Raw genomic sequence first — 20,678 nt, forward strand, 5'->3', positions numbered from 1 at the left:
TTCACCACGTAAGAAACTGCAATTTTCTGCCAGCAAAGGGTGGTTTGCAAAGTTTCAGAAAGGCTACGGCCTAAAAAGAGCTTCCTTGCATGGTAAGGCTGCTTCGGCTGACACAGTTGCTGCTGAAACATACGTCAATGAAACCTTCAAGAAGATTATCTCTGAAGGTGAATATCAGCCCGAACAAGTTTTTAATATGGACGAGACGGGCTTGTTTTAGAAAATAATGCCCTCGCAAACTTTCCTGTTCAAAGAGGAAGCAAAAGCCTCTGGCTTTAAAGCATACAAGGATCGTGTGACCCTCGTGATGTGTGGCAATGCTGCGGGATTTTTATTAAAGCCAGGACTTATTTACAAGTCTAAAAACCCAAGGGCTTTAAAAAACAAAAACAAGAACCTGCTACCCGTACATTGGATGCACAATCCAAAGGCCTGGATAACGAAGATGCTGACCTCCGACTGGTTCCACCAGTGTTTTATCTCGCAAGTGAAGGTGTGTCTAGCAGAAAAGGGCATGCCATTCAAACTCCTTCTCATTACGGATAATGCTGGTGGCCATGCTACTGATCTGTTGTATTCAGGGGTTCTGGTTTTCCTACCACCCAACACAACGTTATTTATTCAGCCAATGGACCAGGGAGTTATTAGGGCGTTCAAGGCCCTATACACGAGGAATGCCCTGGCGAACCTGGTTGCTTCTGTGGATGCCGCCCAGAAGACAACGATATGGTTCGATCGGTTCAATTCTGCAACATGGTCGATGACGTCATGGCCCCCTACAAGATGCTCTTCGACTGGAAAAAGAAGCAGCGGCAGCAACTGCCAATCACAATGTTTTTGCAGCCTCGCAAAAAAGAGCCAGTTCCTGCTGCTGCTACTACGGTTACACCTTCAGAAACCGCAGAAAAAGTGGAAGAGGTGCCCCAGGAAATGGCACCACCATCTGAAGAGACATAAAATACAATCATTGACTGCGCAGTAAAAGCCATCATCACCTTCATCGTCATCATTTTTACTGCGCAGCAAATTCATCACCATCTTCATTCAAGTTTTACTTCAACTTCTTTTGTGGTGAGTACAGTAACAAACAATCTTTATTTTTTTTTTAATCTTAAGTGTTACTGTACTGTATTACATGTAATACAGTACAGTAACATGATACTGTATTGTATTACTGTATATATTATTACTGTATGTATAATGTATTCTTTAAAATTTAAAGCTTGCCGATCACGTCATATACTATAGCTACTTTACCACAGTAAATTAGCCCCTGTTATATGGTACTGTAAACTTACCTACTGAAGTCATATTGCTTAACAGTTGTCCCTGTTATTAATAGAGTAAAGGGTGGGTTGTTAAGAGTACAGGGAGGGTTTTAAAAAGTCCAAATACTGTACACGTTAATTAAATAAATATGCTGTTCGTACTTTGCGGAATTTCAATTATCACGGCCGGTCTTGGAACCTATCTCCTGCGATAAACAAGGGGTCACTGTATTACAGTCCTTACCCACATTGCATGTGTTCACAGTACACGATTCGCCTATGTCATAACACTCCAATTTTATATCCCAAGTTCCACTATGCAAGCTTTCACATAAGACACAGCCCTACTTACAAATGAGTTACGTTCTGGATGGCAAAGGGGACCGCTCTGAATATAATTTTAATTTGCGGTCCCATTTGTTTGTATCTCTGATTATTTGTAAGTTGGATGTTCGTACGTAAGGTGGTATCTGTACCTTGCACCTAAGTAAACAAGGGTCCCCAATCCAAGGCATACCCCTTGTACACTGTAACCCCAAACTACCACAGGAGTGTCAGACTGGAATATTTCTTGGGTATGATATGGAAAGACTTGTCAGGTATGCCATCAAAACGTGTGTATGTGTGACCTGCTGTCTCCAGTTATACTGTTACACCAACAGTATCCATTTGCAAAATTCAAATATTATAGTACTGTACTCTTCTCTTAGATTTAAAATACTGGTCATTTTCATACAATTTTTTACTAGCTGTATCCAGTGATAGCGCATGCATGTATTGTCATCTCATATTATAAAACATGAAGATTGCAATCACTAGCCATTTGCATAATGGCATTGTTTACATTCCTGATGTCATCAACTGATTGAGTTTTACTAATATCATTGCCATATACTTTAAAATGACAGCTGAATGCATACTATTGATACTGTACCCTCACACCCATTAGTCGCTGAATGAAATAATTTGAAACCTTGGGTATACAGTAATGCAATATTTTTACTGATAAACACATTTATATAAATAGCACTTTATTAAAGGATATTACCTGGTAATAAAATAATCAAGCAAAGAGAGAGAGAGAGAGAGAGAGAGAGAGAGAGAGAGAGAGAGAGAGAGAGAGAGAGAGAGAGAGAGAGAGAGAGAGACCTTACCTTACCTTACAGTTCGTTTGGGTTGCCCCAGGTCCCTCAGTGTGAGGCACCTGTGATGTCTACCAGAGAATTGCTAATGCATCTTCCGGTATATTTTGTATCTTCCAATCTTGGATGGTCTGGGATGCATCTTAGATATTTGTCAAGCTTATTCTTAAACACATCTACGCTCACTCCTGATATGTTCCTCAGATGAGCTGGTAGCGCACTGAATAGACGCTGCATTATCGATGCTGGTGCGTGGTGGATTAATCTCCTGTGTGCTTTCCTTAGTTTTCCTGGTGTTAGGGACAATCGTTTGTCGATTGTTCCCTTGGTGGATTGTTGCCTCCTTTTGTTTTTTTTGTTTTTCTTGTTGGCGAGTTGACGTGTGGTGGATGGTGTCAGACTTCGCCAGTCAGGTCCAGGACAGCAGCAGGTCACGCAGTAGAGCAGTGGAGAACATTCTTTTGGACGCGATGGTTGTCGTATCGGCTCTGTCGTGGAGTCCAGTCTGGGAGAACTGTTTCTGAGGACTTGATCGCTGCCGTGTCGGCTCTGTTTAGTTGTCCTGCAGTGTTGGTTTCTACAGTTCTCGATTTTTTTTTCCTTTATGCTGCTTGTTTATTATTTATTGTAACTTTTGTTGTTTATGATTTAATGCTGCCTGTGTCTTATGTTTTTTTGTTTTTATGTGAATTCTATGTTGCTGCCATGTGTTTTGTTTATTGATTTGGTCATTTTAAGTTTTTTTTCTCCTCTGGACCTGACTCACTTGTAAATTTTGTAAATAAACTAATATTAAGGTAACTTTTTGTATTTGTTCTGCTCCTCTCTCCTTTGTTTGTCACCTCTCGTCAGTCATTACAGCCCAATTGCTTGTTTTCTGTAAAGAACCTGTCAATCTCGAGAGGCGAGATCGTAATACCTGGTATAGTTTTGGGCACTATTAATCTACCTCTGCTTGCTCTTTCTGATATTTTTAGCTCCATGATGTTTTCGGTAATTCCTTCTATCTGTTTCCATGTCTGTATTATCATTTAGCATTCTCTTCTCTTTTCGAGACTATATAAATTTAAGAATTATAGTCCTTAACTACTTCTATTCTAGCTGTAAAGGACCTTTGTACACTCTCTATTTGTGCAATATCCTTTTGGTAGTGTGGGTACCATATTATATTGCAATACTCAAGTAGACTACGTACTTACATTTTATAAAGCATAATCATGTGTTCGGCTTATCTTGTTTTGAAGTGCCGGAACAACATTCCCATTTTTGCTTTGCACTTTGCCAATAGTATTGCTATTTGATCACTGCATAACATATTCCTATTCAACATCACACCAGAGTCTTTAACTGCTTCCTTATTTGTGATTGTCTCGTTATTAGGTCCTCTATATGCATATAGCATTCCTTCTTTATCACCATAGTTAATTGATTCAAATTTATCAGAGTTAATTACCATCCTATTTACCTCTTTGTAGCGAGTTCCTATCTTCACCACAAGTAATTTCTCTATTTATTCTTCTGTCATCTCAAGAAACTTCGCACTACCAAGTCCTTAACATTACTGTCTATGTCTGCAATCATAATCACATACAGCAATGCAGCTAACACACCGCACCTTGTGGCACACCGGATATTACCGTAGCTTCATCCGATTTCTCGTCGTTTGCAATCACTATCTGTTTTCTGTTTTGCAAAAATTCTTTTATCCATCTTCCTACTTTGTCCACAATGTTGTGTTTTCTAATTTTTTTCACTAATATTTTATGGTCTACCTTATCAAAAGCTTTTGCAAAGTCTAGGTAAACCACATCTATCTTTTTCGTTTATCATATTTTTATATATGTTTTCACTTTCATGGGTTTTATATATGCTTGGGTTTGTGTACTTTTTCCAGGTACAAAACCATGTTGTCCTATATTAAACAAACTTTTTTTCATTAAATGTTTCATTATATTTTTCTTCATTACCCTTTCATACACTTTCATAATATGAGATGTCAGACTCACAGGCCTATAATTACTTGCCTCTAGTCTTGATCCACTTTTGAAAATAGGGGTAATATATGCTAATAAATGCTCATCATAAATCTTGCCTGTACCTACACTTTGTCTTAATAATATTGCGAGCGGCTTTGCGATTGAATGAACCACTTTCTTTAACAAAATGGCAGGGACGCCGTCTGGCCGGCTGCTGATCCATTTTTAATTTCATTAACCCTTAAACGCCTGTTGGACGTAGCAAACGTCGACTAAAATTGTCTGTTGAATGCCGAGTGGACGTAGCAAACGTCGACTACAAAAAATTTCAACCTCCGGTCAACTTTGACTCGACCGAAATGGTCGAAAAATGCAATTGTAAGCTAAAACTCTTACATTCTAGTAATATTCAATCATGTACCTTCATTTTGCAACAAACTGGAAGTCTCTAGCACAATATTTCGATTTATGGTGAATTTTTTGAAAAACTTTTTTCTTACGCCAGCAGTGTAACTCGGCCGAAAATTTCAGAAATTCTTTCGTCATTTTGTCGTAATTTTTGCACTGTTCTATATTAGCCGTTACATAAAGTTTTATATATGAAAATGTGTGCAATTTCATGTACAATACAACAGAAAATAACTCATGGTTGTAGCTTTTATCAGTTTTGAAATATTTTCATATAAATCACGATAACTGCCAAAATTTCAACCTTCGGTCAACTTTGACTCAACCAAAATGGTAAAAAAATGCAATTGTAAGCTAAAACTCTTACATTCTAGTAATATTCAATCATTTACCTTCATTTTGCAACCAATTGGAAGTCTCTAGCACAATATTTCGATTTATGGTGAATTTTAAAAAAAAACTTTTTTTCCTTACGTCCGCGCCAGAAATTCTTTCACACGTTGTCGTAATGTTTGCAGTTTTATATTAGTCATTACATAAAGTTTTATATATGGAAATGTGCGCATTTTCATGTAGAATACAACAGAAAATAACTCATGGTTGTAGCTTTTATCAGTTTTGAAATATTTTCAAATAAATCACGATAACTGCTAAAATTTCAAGCTTCGGTCAACTTTAACTCGACCGAAATGGTAAAAACGCAATTATAAGCTAAAACTCTTACATTCTAGTAATATTCAATCATGTACCTTCATTTTGCAACAAACTGGAAGTCTCTAGCACAATATTTTGATTTATGGTGAATTTCTGAAAAAAAAAATTTTCCTTACGCCTGCGCCGGTAACTCGCCCGAACATCTCAGAAATTCTTTCGTCACTTTGTCGTAATGTTTGCATCGTTTTACATTAGTCGTTACATAAACTTTTATATATGAAAATATGTGCAATTTCATGTACAATACAACAGAAATTAGCTCATGGTTGTCGCTTTTATCAGTTTTGAAATATTTTCACATAAATCACAATAACTGCCAAAATTTCAACCTTCAGTCAACTTTAACTCGACCGAAATGGTAAAACGCAATTGTAAGCTAAAACTCTTACATTCTAGTAATATTCAATCGTTTACCTTCATTTTGCAATAAATTGGCAGTCTCTAGCACAATATTTCGATTTATGGTGAATTTTTGAAAAACATTTTCCTTACGTCTGCTGCGCTGTAACTCGCTGAACATCTCAGAAATTCTTTCGCCTCGTTGTCATAATATTTGCACCATTTTATATTAGTCGTTACATAAAGTTTTATATATGAAAATGTGCACAATTTCATTTACAATGCAACAAAAATAACTCATGGTTGTAGCTTTTATCAGTTTTGAAATATTTTTATATAAATCACGATAAATAGAAAAATTTGACTTTCGGTCAATTTTAACTCGAATCGAAATGGTCGAAACTGCAATTGTAAGCTAAAACACTTACAGTCTAGTAATATTCAATCAATTAGCTTCATTTTTCAACAAACAGGAAGTCTCTAGCACAATATTTCGATTTATGGTGAATTTTTGAAAAAATTTTTTTATGTCTGCACATTACTTAATTCATGCATCATTTTGTGATAATATTTTCTCTGTGTTGCTTTGATCGTTTTAAAATTTGTTATATACCAAAATCATTGCAATTTAGTGTACAATACAACTAAAATAATTAAGTCATTAGCTTTAACTGTTTTGCTTACAGCGATTTGTATACAATTATATACGGAGTTTTTTTTTTGTCATATATTCCAATGTTTATATATGATAATGATATTTTTTCATTTCTGATGGTTGCATACTAAACTTCAGGCAATGACAAAAAAATGAGCCAAAAATGAACTCTTAATCTTAAAAACTAAGCGTGCTGTGATTTTTGAAAAAACTTTTTTCCGCTTCGGCGCTTAACTCACCGAACGCCACGCATACGGGAGACGTTTTTGTAAATAGGGCTTCGGCATTAAAGGGTTAATAGCCTGCACAATATCGGCTTCATTAATATCTATGTCCGATAAATATTCACTATTTTCGTCTCTTATTTCTATATCATTATCAATTCTAGGTGTAAATTCACTCATATTTTTCTGCTAATATATTACATATCTCCTTTTTTTCATTCATTAACCGCCCTTCAATTCTTAGAGGGCCTATTTCTACTATTCTTTTATTCATCTTTTTCGCATATGAGTAAAAAATCTTGGGGTTTTGCTTGATATTTTGTAGGGTCTTTTCTTCATAGTTGTAGCTTTTATCAGTTTTGAAATAATTTCATATAAATCACGATGTGCAAAAATTTCAGCCTTCGGTCAACTTTGACTCAACCAAAATGGTAGAAAAACGCAATTGTAAGCTAAAACTCTTACAATCTAGTAATATTCAATCATTTACCTTCATTTTGCAACAAATTGGAAGTCTCTATCACAATATTTTGATTTATGGTGAATTTTTGAAAAAAACCTTTTCCTTACGTCCGCTCGGTAACTCTGCCGAAATCTCAGAAATTCTTTCGTCACTTTGTTGTAAGGTTTGCACCGTTTTTCTAATAGCCATTACATAAAGTTTTATATATGAAAATGTGCGCAATTTCATGTAGAATACAACAAAAAATAACTCATGGTTGTAGCTTTATCAGTTTTGAAATATTTTCATATAAATTACGATAAATAGAAAAAATTCGACCTTCGGTCAACTTTAACTCGACCGAAATGGTCGAAAACTGCAATTGTAAGCTGAACCCCTTACAGTCTAGTAATATTCAATCAATTACCTTCATTTTGCAACAAACAGGAAGTCTCTAGCACAATATTTCCATTTATGGAAAATTTTTTATAGAAATTTTTTTTACGTCCGCGCGTTACGAATTCATGCATCATTTTGTGATAATATTTTCTCTGTGTTGCTTTGATCGTTTTACAATTTTTTATATACCAAAATCATCGCAATTCAGTGTACAATACAAAAAAAAAAACTTTATTAGCTTTAACTGTTTTGCTCACAGCGCGATTTGTATACAATTATTTATGAAATATTTTTTTGTGCTGTCATATATTTCAATATTTATATATGATATTTTTTTCATTTCTGATGGTTGCATACTAAACTTCAGGCAATGACAAAAAAAGGAGCCAAAAATGAACTCTTAATCTAAAAACTAAGCATGCTGTGATTTTTGGGAAAAAAAAAAAAAAAAAAAAAAAAATCTGCTTCGGCGCTAACTCCCTATCGCCGCCGGCATACAGCAAACACTTTTCTAAACAGAGGCTCGGCGTTTAAGGGTTAAACTCTTTCATATTAGGAGGTCTGTATATTGCGATGTTCACAAATTTTTCATATTCAAATTCTACCGCTATTAATTCACATTCCGTGTTACTATATTTCTCACAGATTTTCCCTTGATTTACATCTCCCATATATCACGGTTCCCCCTTGATTCCTAATTTTTCTATCTGATCTATAAGTTTGGAACCCTTTATCTGATCATCATTACCAGTCTCTTCGGAGTACCAGGTTTCACTTATATTCACTATATCTATTTTTTCAGTTTGGGTTAGTTCTTCTAAGAACTCTATTTTTCTTTTTGAGTTACTCGAAACTAAACCCTGCACATTCATCACTATGATGGTTTGCGTGTTATCCCCATTATCTAATATGGGTAATAATAAGGATTTTCCCATGTCTCTTTCCTGTTCTGATATGTTGTTCTTTTCTTCATTTCCATAACTTCAGACATTAAAAAATCCAACTTTTCCAATATAGTTGATCTTCCATCTTCATATTTATTCATTTTGTGTTTGTACCTGCATCTATCTCTATATCTGCACCATCCCTTTGCATCGTAGATACATTGCTTCGTTGCACTGTACCTGGGTGCTGATGCCTCCTACCGTGATGCTGACATTTCATAACGTGGTGCTGGCTTGCTTTTTTCCTTCGTCTCATACTCTTTATTCCCTTCTTTTTTTTTTATTTTTTTTTTTTTGCTTTGATTTTTATATGTATTTGTTTTTGATTTTCGTTCTTCATGGCTACAGGATGCATATACCTGCACTTTTTGTTGAATCTGCACCCTTTTCCTTCTCTCAAGTTTTGGCATATTTTTGGATGTAGATCGCTGCATTCAACCTCATAGCCATCTAGATATGCACATTTGCCATAAATCTCATAGTTGTGACATATCTTGGGATGTTTGTAGTAACATCTTTCACCGAATCTGCAGTTCCCTCTTTTCAAAAGAGTGCAGACTATGTCTTTCTTTTCTTGCTCTCCCCCGTCAGTATGTATATCCGGGTACAACCTCTTTGGGATTTTATTTTGGGTTGTCATTTCATAGTTTATTTCTTCGTATGTATGCTGTTGTATTGCCTCATGTAGAGTCTGAGTTTCTCTGCATCCATACTCTTATCCTGTTCTTTGTTTTCATTATTGTTTTCTATCTCTTCAAATCTTATTTTCTTCGATTTCATTTTCCTCTTCTTCCTCATTCTCTTCATCCTTAACTATTTGTACATTAAGTCTTAACATAATAACATTGTCTATCCATATTAGACATATTGAGCAAAATACTTGTGTCCTTTTTTTTATTTTGCTGTACTTCTGCGCATGTAGGGCGAGTTGGTATGTGGCATGCACAGCATTTCCTTATTAGGTTTTGTGTATTTACAATGCTATACCACACATTACATAGATTGCATGCTTTATGCATTCGTTTTCCTATTGCATCAATCAGTATATTCACCTTGTTCATTTTCTTTGTTGGAATGTGTTGATTGATGTAGATTTTCTTTAAAAGTCTCTTGATTACTTGGACTTTCTTTGGTATTCCTTCAATTATTTTCACTGTGTTTTCTGCTGACTTGTTCCAGCTTGAAGGATCATATCCTTTCACTATGTCTGCATATGTTCTTACTTCTTTTTGGTTGGAGTTGTTATTGATCTCAACGATAAGAAACCGCAGCTCCCTGCATGCCAATTCATCATATTGGTAGTCTGCTAAGCAAGCAAGATTCCTTCATCTTTTGCCAATCCAACTAGGTACAGGCAGTCCCGTTTACGACAGTTCCAGCTTACGACGTTCCGAGTTTACAACGGTTTTTCAGATATATTCATTAAAAAATCCAGGCCGGTTTACGATGCTTGTTCCGAGTTTACGACGCAGCCTGTTTACAACACTTTTCAATTACGTATATTTATCAAAAAATCCGTTTCTGGTTTAACAGTATTCATCAAAAATCAGTTTCTGGTTACAATTATTAAAACACATTCCAAGGTTACGATGTTTTTTCGACGCATTTCACACCACTTTGTAAGCGGAACTAGTTTCCTGAGCATAGCTGTGCTCTGTATTTACTGTACTGTAACTGCACTGGTAGTTGACCGGACAACCACCTTCCTGGGTCGAACATGCAGGCGCGTGTAACAATACCAAACAACCCTTTCTTCACTCATGTGTTTGCCTCCGCTGAGCTAGGTACGTTGCCTCGTTGTTGCTTTTCTTTAGCTGCAGTTTATTTGTGAATTGTGCCTTCACTACGGCTCCAAAACGGCAGAGTTCATCATCTGATGCTAGTGCATCCAAGAAGCCGAGGAAAAGCATCACCATGGAAGTCAAGTACGATGTAATTAAGCGTTCGGAGAAGGGTGAGAGTAACACCGAGATAGGCCGTGTCTTGGGACTTAGTAGAACGACGGTTGTTACCATAGTGAAGGACAAGCAGCGTATTCTGAAACGTGCAAGAGGCTGCACCAATGAAGGCAACGGTGATTAACGTGAAGCAACGTAGCCAGAGCGTAGTGGAGATGGAGAAGTTATTGTTGATCTGGCTGGAAGACCAGAACCAACGACATGTTCCAGTGAGCCTGAGTGTGATTCAAGAAAAGGCTAGGGAGCTGCATGCGGCAGTGGTGAAGAGTGGGGAAGGCAGTGCTAGTGAAGAATTTTCCGCCAGCACAGGTTGGCTTAACCGCTTCAAGGCTCGTGCAAATTTGCACAATGTGAAATTGCAAGGTGAAGCTGCTAGCGCTGACAGCGTAGCAGCAGAAAGTTTCCCTAGTGGTTTGGCTGAGATAATTAGGGAATGTGGTTACACTGCTGACCAGGTATTTAATGTAGAGACAGGGTTATTTTGGAAAAGAATGCCAAATTGTACATACATTTCCAAGGAGGAGAGGTCAGCACCAGGCCATAAAGCTGGTAAGGAGAGGCTGACTTTACTCTTTGGGGCCAATGCTAGTGGCAATTTGAAGCTTAAGCCCTTGCTAGTGTACTTGGCAGAAAATCCCAGGGATTTTAAGGGCATTTTCAAGAGTCAACTCCCTGTCATTTGGAAGTCCAACAAGAAAGCTTGGGTTACCTTGGTGGTCTTCGAGGACTGGTTCAAAGACCACTTTGTGCCAGAAGTGGAAAGGTATTGTGCCTCAAAGGGTCTGCCTTTTAAGGTCCTGCTTGTCCTAGACAATGCCCCTGGTCACCCGGCTAATCTCAGTAACATGCACCCTAATGTGAAGGTGGTGTATCTACCACCAAATACTACATCCCTCATACAGCCGATGGACCAGGGAGTCATTGCTAACTTCAAGGCATACTACCTGAGGAGGACAATACGCTCTGCTTTACAAGCTGTTGAAGGTAACAAGGAGTTGACTCTGAAAGAATTTTGGAAGGGCTACAACATTGCAGATGCTGTGACGAACATCGCACGTGCTTGGGACGAAATAAAAGTGACGACTCTGAATGGTGCCTGGAAGAAACTGTGTCCGCAGTTTGTGAATAGTTTTGAGGGGTCTGAGCAGGCAGAAGATGTTGAGACTGTGACAAAGAAAATTGTTGGGCTAAGCTAGAGGCTGAAACTGGCCTTGGAAGCTGAGGATGTCACCGAGCTGCTGGCATCCCACGGAGAGGAATTGTCATCAGAGGACCTCATTGAGCTGGACAAGCAGATGATCGAGGAGGAGGAAGAGGCACCACAACCAAATGTCAGGGCATTAACTGTCAAGGGCTTGACAGAGGGTTTTGCTCACCTGGAGAAATGTTTGGCAGCATTTGAGGGTGAGGACCCTAACATTGCCAGGTTTGAAAGGATTCGCAGAGGGATGCTGATGCTGGATCTTACTATGTTCTACAAGGAGACACTGAAGGAGAAGCAGCTGAAGAAGAAAGTGCAGTCTAAGCTAGACTCTTTCTTCGAGAAGAAGTCTCCAGCACCACCTGCCACTTCTAGTCTAGGTAAGGAATTCTCAACTTTATTTTTGTTAACTGCTGTAATATAAGTTGTTATAAATTGTAATAAAATTTATAAAAATGTTACAGCAATTTATATTTACATACTGTAGATACACAGCATAACCCAATAAATTTTATCATTTGTATCATTGCAGAAGTGACTCCTAATACAGATTCCCCAGAACCTCTACCTAACTATGAATCAGAACCTGAGCCTGAATCTGTACCTGTAGTACCCTCCCCAGCAGCTTTTCCAGCTCCATCAGGTAAGGAATTCCTAAGTGTTTCATTTTTATAATTTTCATGCATGAAATCATTTGCACATATTGGTAAAAATTTTATATTTACCATTGCATAACCTAATTTTTTTCATTATGTTTCATTCCAGATCTCTTTGATAGTGATGACAGTCCTGACTCCCCTGAAGAATTCCAGGGTTTTGAAGCTACGGGACCTGTCTCCTCTCCAACTTCATCAGGTAAGGAATTCTTAACTTTTTTTTTTTTTTTTAATGTTTTATAAATTGTTATAAATGTTACAAAAAGTGTACTGCACTTCACCCACCTGTACAGTATTGCTTTAGTATAGTATGTGCTGCAACTTTACATAATCATTATCATTCCAGATCCACGTTATAGCCTCCTCCCGACCCAACTCAGCTGACCTTATCCCCTCTCCAGCCCCATCAGGTAAGGATTTCATGACTTTTTTTCTTTCAAATCACTTTATAAAACTGTATAGCTTATTGCATACATACCCCTGTACTACAGTACAGTACTGTACAGTAATTTTTATCTTTTATTATTCCACAAATGACTGGTCCCTGCTCATCTCCAAATTCACCTGCACCAGTAGCACCTGCACCCATTTCATGTCCACCAGGTAAGGAATTCTTCACTTTTTAGAAATTTGTATTAGCCTACATTGTTTTAAATTGTGTCATTATACTTATACAATACTACTGTGTACAGTATCATTTTTATCTTTTTCATTGCAGACTCCCAAGCACCTGCAGATGCCACACCATAGCCCCCATATTCTCATCTACCATATGCCCATCCCAGTAAGCAAGCCAACCACTAGAATTTGGTAAGAACACTTTCTATTTTATAAATTGTTATACATTTATAAAATAGTGTACTATTTATGAAATCCACAGAAGTACTTTATTCTAATCTTTATCATGTACATTATCACCAGACTGACATGCACCTTTAACCTGACCTCTACTGTAACTGTACATAACCTTTCTCATGTAGCCTACGTCTTTCAAATCACTAAAGGTATGGAATTCTTAACTGTTTTTAATGTTATAAATTGTTAAATGTACAGTACATTTGATAAATATAAAGTTACAACTTTATTCTAATATCATTCCAGACTGCCCAGCACCTTTACTAGAGCTCCCTCATCCTAGCCTCCATCTTCTAAAAATCACTGAAATTAGGTAAGGAATTAATTTTTTTATTTTGTACTGTTGAACATAGGTTTGTGAAATACCAGAACTGATACAGAACAGTGTAACACATACAGTACTCTGCAGTAATTTTATCCTTATCATTTGCAGGCTCCCCACACAAACAATCTCCATCTCCCCCAACCTAGCCTGCGGTTGTAACAGCTTTGACAATCACTGAAATTAGGTAAGGAATTCCTAACTTTTTATAATTTTTATATATTTATTATTCTACTATAAAATACTGACTGTTCTGTATTTATACAGTACTTTGTTGCATGCAGGACTACTGTACAGTATTATATGTACACTAATACTAAATTTTTACATTCCAGAATCCCCTGAATCATGAGGCCACACCATTTTTCCAGGGTTAAGAAGCACGGGGTTTCCAAAATAAAAGTAAGGAATTCACTTTTTATTTATCTTTTATACATTCTTTGGTATAAATTACAGTACTGTACACCTGTGTTACTGTATAACAAAATGTATTTTACTCTTGTACAGTATATGTACAGTACTCTATACTTTATTGCATACAGGATTTTTCAATTACTGTACAGTGCACTACTACATACTGTACTTTGTACTGAAATTGTAAATTTTTACATTCCAGAACCACCAGTTTTGGATACACACCACATTAAAATGTAAGTAAAACATCAAGAAACAACATGCAGTATACCCAAAGGATTAAAAGTAAGGTTTTCATAACTTTTGTTTCAAATTTTTATACATTTTTCTAGCGTTGTATGCCGTCGTTCCGGTTTACGACGCGGTGCAAGAACGGAACCACCATCGTAAACAGGGGACTGCCTGTACTGTGGTCGATCCCGAAGCAACACTGAATAAACGTCGGGACTCCTTCATGCAAGATATCCCCTGAGATATACAGCCAACTACAGTAGAACCCCGGTCCTCGACTGTACTAGAACTCGAAATAATCGGATTTCAACACGAAATGTTGAGTAAATTTTGTGTCGGAGTTCAAACAACAAACCGGAATCCGACCCGATGAATCATATGATGCTTGTAGAAAAAAGTTTTGGGCGGCTGCCGCTAGTTGGCATTGTTGGTGGCGTTCTTCCCATGCTTATTTAAAAGCATTTAAAGCCCACACATGCTGCTGCTGCTGCTGTTGAAAAACAAGCCATATTATCACATGAAATTAATAATACAGTATTTATATACCGAATTACTGTATGTCTGTTATCATAAAATTAAGAAAATTTCGAAATTACGTCGAGATTCAAACAGCCTGTGGCAGATATAAAAAAAAAAGCCCTTCTTGGATCAACTAATTACATAAACATTCAGAATGTTTATGTAATTAGTACCACGATACACCACCAGGCAGCCTGTGGTTTGTTTATATCTGCCACAGGCTGCCGAGTTCCGACGTAATTTCGAAATTTTTCTTAATTTTATGATAACAGACATACAGTAATTCGTTTATAAATACTGTATTATTAATTTCATGTGATATGGCTTGTTTTTCAATGTTATCATTATTAACAACAGTTTTCATGTGTACCTGTTACAGTACATTCTGGTAGTGCCTATAAGGCTACTTAGCCTAGCCTATGGTAATACGGCCGCATTGGTCATAGACCAACTTTTTTGATACAGTATGCATTTAAAAATGTAAAAAGTGCTTGATACGGTAAGTTATTCAACTCTGAACCTATTTAATTGTGATTTGTGTAAAGTTTTGTATAAAAAGGCAAGGTAGGGGTAATGACTGGTGGTCAGGAATGGATTAATCCATTTTCAGTTATTTCTTATGGGAGAAATTAACTCAGAATTCGACAAAATCGAATCTCGACACTTCTTCTGGAACAAATTAGCGTCGAGAACCAAGGTTCTACTGTACTGCTGTGCCTGCGATGCTCACTGTCAACGTGAAAGAAAAAGCAAAGATGATTAGTAGAGGGAGACTCCTCTTGCTATGAGGGGAACTGCCCTCTGCAGCGAGAGAAAGCCCCTAGAAGAGGTCACCCGACTGGCAACCCCCCACCTCGCAGTCTTCGAGTGAAGAGGGAGAAGAAGAGAGATCTCTACCAAAGGAGAGATAAGGAAGCACTTACAGGGAGTGAGAAGGAAGGAGGGGATGCCACCAAGGGCGCCGTGGAAGTGGAACTTACTGACGATGTCCTCAACCTCCCCCCCAACAACTCTCTATAACAGCAAAAACAACACTCAGCACAAGTAGGAAGGAAGTAGTCATGCCATTGTACACAGAAGGTGGGAGCCCAAGAAGGGGAGCCAACTCTTACGTCCCAATCAATGTAGGGGAACGAAGATATTACATCCCAACTAATATCTCTGAACGTACAAGGGAACACCTTCAATATCTAAATACAGAAAAAACCCCGTATACATGGGGGATGCGTACCACACACCCCTGCGAATAGCTAAAACCAGCAAATACTTAGAACCCTTCTAAACACACTTAGAACTGCCTATTTTGATAGTTCAAACACACAAAACAAACTAAAAATGCTTATACAGGTATTATCCTACTTATGATGGGGTTAGGTTCCAAAAAAAAAATAGTTTGTTTGAAAAAATGTAAGAAATACCAAAATGTATCTCGAACATAGCCTAGCCTACACTAGGGTATTCAGTACCGTGTACTGTATACATATATGCCAGCCTAGCCTATACTATAAAATATACTCTTTACATACACTGTATAGTAATTATTAATATCAGCTAATTCTGGAGGTTCATGCAAAGTGACTTATGATAATTCAATACAAAGAGAAACTGAATAACAACAAGAATTAGCTTAGCCTACATTCTGGTATATTGTATACATCTACGGTAGCATAGCCTACATTATAATGTACTCTATATTCGCATATTGTATTATACAAACGTAAACATGACGAATATGCATTTTTCCATGGATCTTTTAAAATGTTATGACTTAATTCACTGTATCCAATAATATTGTATATATTCTAATACTGCTTTTGTATTAAAAATTGCATTCATAGCAATCAGTGTTTTGGTTTGGTAATGTTTATGCGATGTTTATTTCGCTGCATTCAACTCAGTTCAGAGCGCTTTTCCTGCTTCCAGTTAGCATAAATGAATCTCTAGAGCCTAGATACTTTATTTATAGGTGCCAAGGTTATTTTTCGTTATACAAAGTGTTTTCAAGTCGAAATATAACTAAAATATGTCTTGTTGTGAAATTAATTTATCTATTATTTTCGTTAATAGATGATGATTGATGATGGCCATTTGGGGGCGTTTGTTTTGTGTAAAGGAAATTCAAGACCCCACTTTTTTCACTTGATTTCATCATAATACAAGCTTTACATATTTATCGTTTGTCGGAGTAAAAATAACAGTAATGTGTTCTTCCATGCCCAGTAGTTTTGATTAAAATACTTTCTCTCCCATTTTAATTATGATCAAGTTTCATCCATGTTGCCAATGCACAATAATTTACAGTATAGTCATTAGCAGCTTGAACATTGTTTTCTCAGTTTCAGCTACAACTTGCAGCTTAAATTTAGCAGTATATTTCCTTGATGATCTTTTATCCATACCAAATAAGGGTATAATGTAAAAATATATCAGTCCTATTCTACTTAACGCCACTTGTGCCATAACCTATGGAAACTGTTTATTACCGTACGATGGTTGAAATACAAGTACACAGCTGCTGTTATCCGATTCGGTTATAAGCAAAACAACAGTTTCTTAGCTGGTTGTTTATGGCTGTACGCATTTACGCAAGAGTATAACGTTACTAACAATACTTTTATCATTCTCTTTTACTTTTTTAACTAGAAGATGTGATAAAGAAATGGAGGAAAAGTTGTCTATTGTAATTTGGTCTCTCTCACTGCCGGACTACGCTACTGCCTGCGCCCGCGCGAAATTTAAAATTATTTTATAAATAATATTGTTGTATCGGTATGAATTGCTTACCCCATTGAAAAATCGAATTATCATAAGGTGAATTATCGTAACTCGAGCATTACCAGAGTATTTTAAGTTTTATCACAAAAAGTGCACCTAGTCACGAAAATGAGATGAAAATACAGTATTTAGTGAATATTTCTCAATGAAAAATACTGTACTGCAAATGGGTGAATTTTCCGCAAATAATGGGTAGATACATTCTAAAGAGATATCCGTGAACATGTGAGTCCGCGAATCGTGAGAACACAAATACAAGGGGTTTACTGTAAAGGGCTACTGGAAGAGAAGCATTACCACTTGGTTATGCCCCTCTAAATATGCCCTTGGCCATCAAACCCAAGACACAGACGCAGGGGAATGACGGCTTATGCAACACTATCACAAGTCATGAGTTTGTATTATCAAACACACACAATATATACAAACAAATACAGAAACACCCCACCAGGATAATAAAGAGCTTACCAACAGTCAGGCAAAGAGATCCAAAAACACGTCTGCAACGCATAACGGTCAAAAGCAAACTGGAATGTTTACATCCGGGCAGGCGGGTATTCCCACCTAGCTGGCAGTAGTTACTATCTAAAAACCTTGTTCAAGAGTTTAACGGCTGTGTCCAGCTTCACCGTAAGTAATTCCTAATGTAAAGGACTGATGGTTTGTATGTTACCTCGGAACAACTAAATATTTTTAGAACTTTAAAAATATTCTTGATAAGATGATCCAGTTCCAGGGATGAAAACATTAATTGGCCTTAGAAAAGGCAGTTCTACGAGGCGATTCTACCAGGCTGGAGAAGTCCCCTTGGGAGGAGGCAGAAACCCCATGGAAGGAGCTTCCCCGTGACAAAAATGTGTACCTCATCTTCATTAACTTGCTGGGCAGAAAAGCAAATGTCACTTTGCCCTGCTCCCTCTTAGATGCCAACCAATCATGTACCTCTCGGAGAGCCTTCCTCAAGGAAGAGAAAAGGACGAACTTGGGCAACTTGGTACCTTTAGAAGACCATTTCCTCATGAGGAAGGTAGAGCTAGAGAAGATGGAGCAGCAGGAATGAAGAAGTCTGGGAAGCTCTCACGCAGAAACTTCAAAAGAAACAAATAAGCAGAAGGGACTGTATCCTGAACAACTTCTCCTTCCTCTGAAGATATCGAGACAAAGACTTATCTTTGGTCTCGGGAACTGACGAAGTTTTCTTCAAAAGCCCCATAAGTTCCAACAACTGGCGCTGAAGAGGGGCTAACAAGTTATCCTCTTGCATAGAAGTTGACGAAGGATGAGAGGGAGGTGACGGGCATCCAGAAACTGTCAATGGGCATTCGGCTGTTAGCGCTGGAAGCTCAGGAGCTGGCTCCGAGCGGTCAAAAGCAGAAGTTTGGCGTGAGACGTGGGCGCCAGGCGCTCAGAAGAAGTTGGGCAATATGAGCACTTATAGCGCTCAGGACTGTCTCCTATCGACTGGCAAGGGTGAGCGGGATGAACTGACTGATCCTGATAGCTGCAGAAAGGTTGTGGGCTAACCTCTCCGTACCTCTTTACTGCCAGAGGAGACGCGTCGCCAAGCTCTGCATGTCTCCTGAGTGGGTGCGATGAAGAGGGGAGGTGATACGGGTGCTTCCTGCTTGGACTGGACACCTTTGAATCCAAGGAGAGCTGATGCACAAGAACACCTTTCCAAAGGCACTTAATCGAAGCCTGGGAACAAATGACAGGCTTGACAAAGGGGGCAGCTGCCTGTGGGCAAACCCCACCAGCCTCCCTTGGACCTCCAGTATGTCTTCTCCCCGGTGCAGGGGGGCAGGACAGGGACCTTTGTCTAAGAGCACTGGTGGCATGGGCAACCACCTCCTCAACACGCACAACACTGTCACTTTTCACAGCATTGCCACTAATCACATTTTTCTCCATAAGAGACTTAATAGCACTTCTCATCTCCATACAGGTATTAGATAATACTCCAACTTCTGATCGAACCTTGATTCGTGGCTGGCAATGGCGCAGAGAGCGGAATCACGGGAGCCTGGATTAGGAGTTAGTGGTAAAGGAGCAGATTCTGTACTAGCTCTATTCTCAGCCCTTAGGGCTGCTTTCCTCTTTCTATCTCTCTCTAGTTTCTCTTCTTTCTATCTCTCTCTAGTTTCTCTAAGTGAGATTTTAAGGTCTTCCATTTTGTCTCCTCCCAATCCTGACACTCTAAGCAAGTATTATCCATACTAAACTCTTGTCCTCTACATTTAGTGCATATAGTACGAGAATCGTAAGAAAACTTGGTTAGTCTAGTTTTACAACCCTCTGAGAAAAAGCAAATACCAGAACTAGAATCCAACATGTTAGCTGAGGGAAATCCTAAAGTTAACGAACAAATAATCCAATAATGATACAAAACCACCACCACAACAACAAATCGTGAATACTTCAAGATCAGGCAAAGAAAAAATCCAAAATAGCTATAAGTTAGCTGCGAAAAACTACTGATGTTGATCGGAAGCTGGCAGGAAACGAATTGAGCTCTCTGCTGAGTTGTTCCTTTGAGTCCCAGATAGTGGGCAGGACCTTGTCACCTAAACACAAAATGACAGAATCGCCGCCACACAAATTTTGAATTTTTAAGCTGCCATAGGTTAGGAAACAATAGCTATATAATTACTTGGTAAGTTACTTATATAAAATCATAACTTATCATATCATCTTACTTGCCCATGAAGGAAACCTGGAACTACTTACCAGATTTGTTACTGATGAAAGTCATATCAGTAGGATCCAACTTAATTGCTTCATCATAGTGATTCAATGCAGTAGTAAAATCTTTGGACTTGTAAGCCGCATTTCCTTTTTCCTTACATTGAAGAGCCTAAAAGATCAAGGAATAAAGCAGCTTGTTATTTATTACCGTAAGTACTTTGCAATCTTCCATAATGAACTGCTGTTAAAATTTCAGTCTTCTAACCCAGAAAAATTTTATTTGTGGTGGTCTGAGACCTAATACTGATAAATGCTGAAATCAAGTAGAGACTCCTTGGGTCAACTGAAAACTTTTACCTTGAGTTGTTCTGGTGTTTTGTCAACTTCCATTTTTTCCTCTTTCTTAGGGGGAGGAGGGGATGCTTTTTTAGGTGGTGGAGATTGCTCAGAATCTTCATCCTCATCATCATCATCCATTGATGCTGCTCCTACATCCATGCCTAACAACACGCTCAAAGTTGTCAAGATTCTCTTGTCGTTAAGCCGAGTCC

General features: G+C 37.9%; 1 protein-coding gene across 1 annotated transcript in view; it reads right to left on the reverse strand.

The window, feature by feature from the left end:
* LOC136826316 (stress-induced-phosphoprotein 1-like) overlaps positions 1-20,678 on the reverse strand; it is a 199,016-nt gene that overhangs the window by 20,462 nt on the left and 157,876 nt on the right. Inside the window, exons 6-7 of the mRNA XM_067083560.1 lie at positions 20,485-20,677; positions 20,170-20,296 (exon numbers count right to left, since the gene is read on the reverse strand). Coding sequence (XP_066939661.1) covers positions 20,170-20,296; positions 20,485-20,677 — 320 coding nt within the window. The remainder of the gene's footprint in view (positions 1-20,169; positions 20,297-20,484; position 20,678) is intronic.

The sequence above is a fragment of the Macrobrachium rosenbergii genome, chromosome 40 (genome assembly GCF_040412425.1).
Source record: "Macrobrachium rosenbergii isolate ZJJX-2024 chromosome 40, ASM4041242v1, whole genome shotgun sequence".
NCBI classification, from domain to species: Eukaryota; Metazoa; Arthropoda; class Malacostraca; order Decapoda; family Palaemonidae; genus Macrobrachium; species Macrobrachium rosenbergii.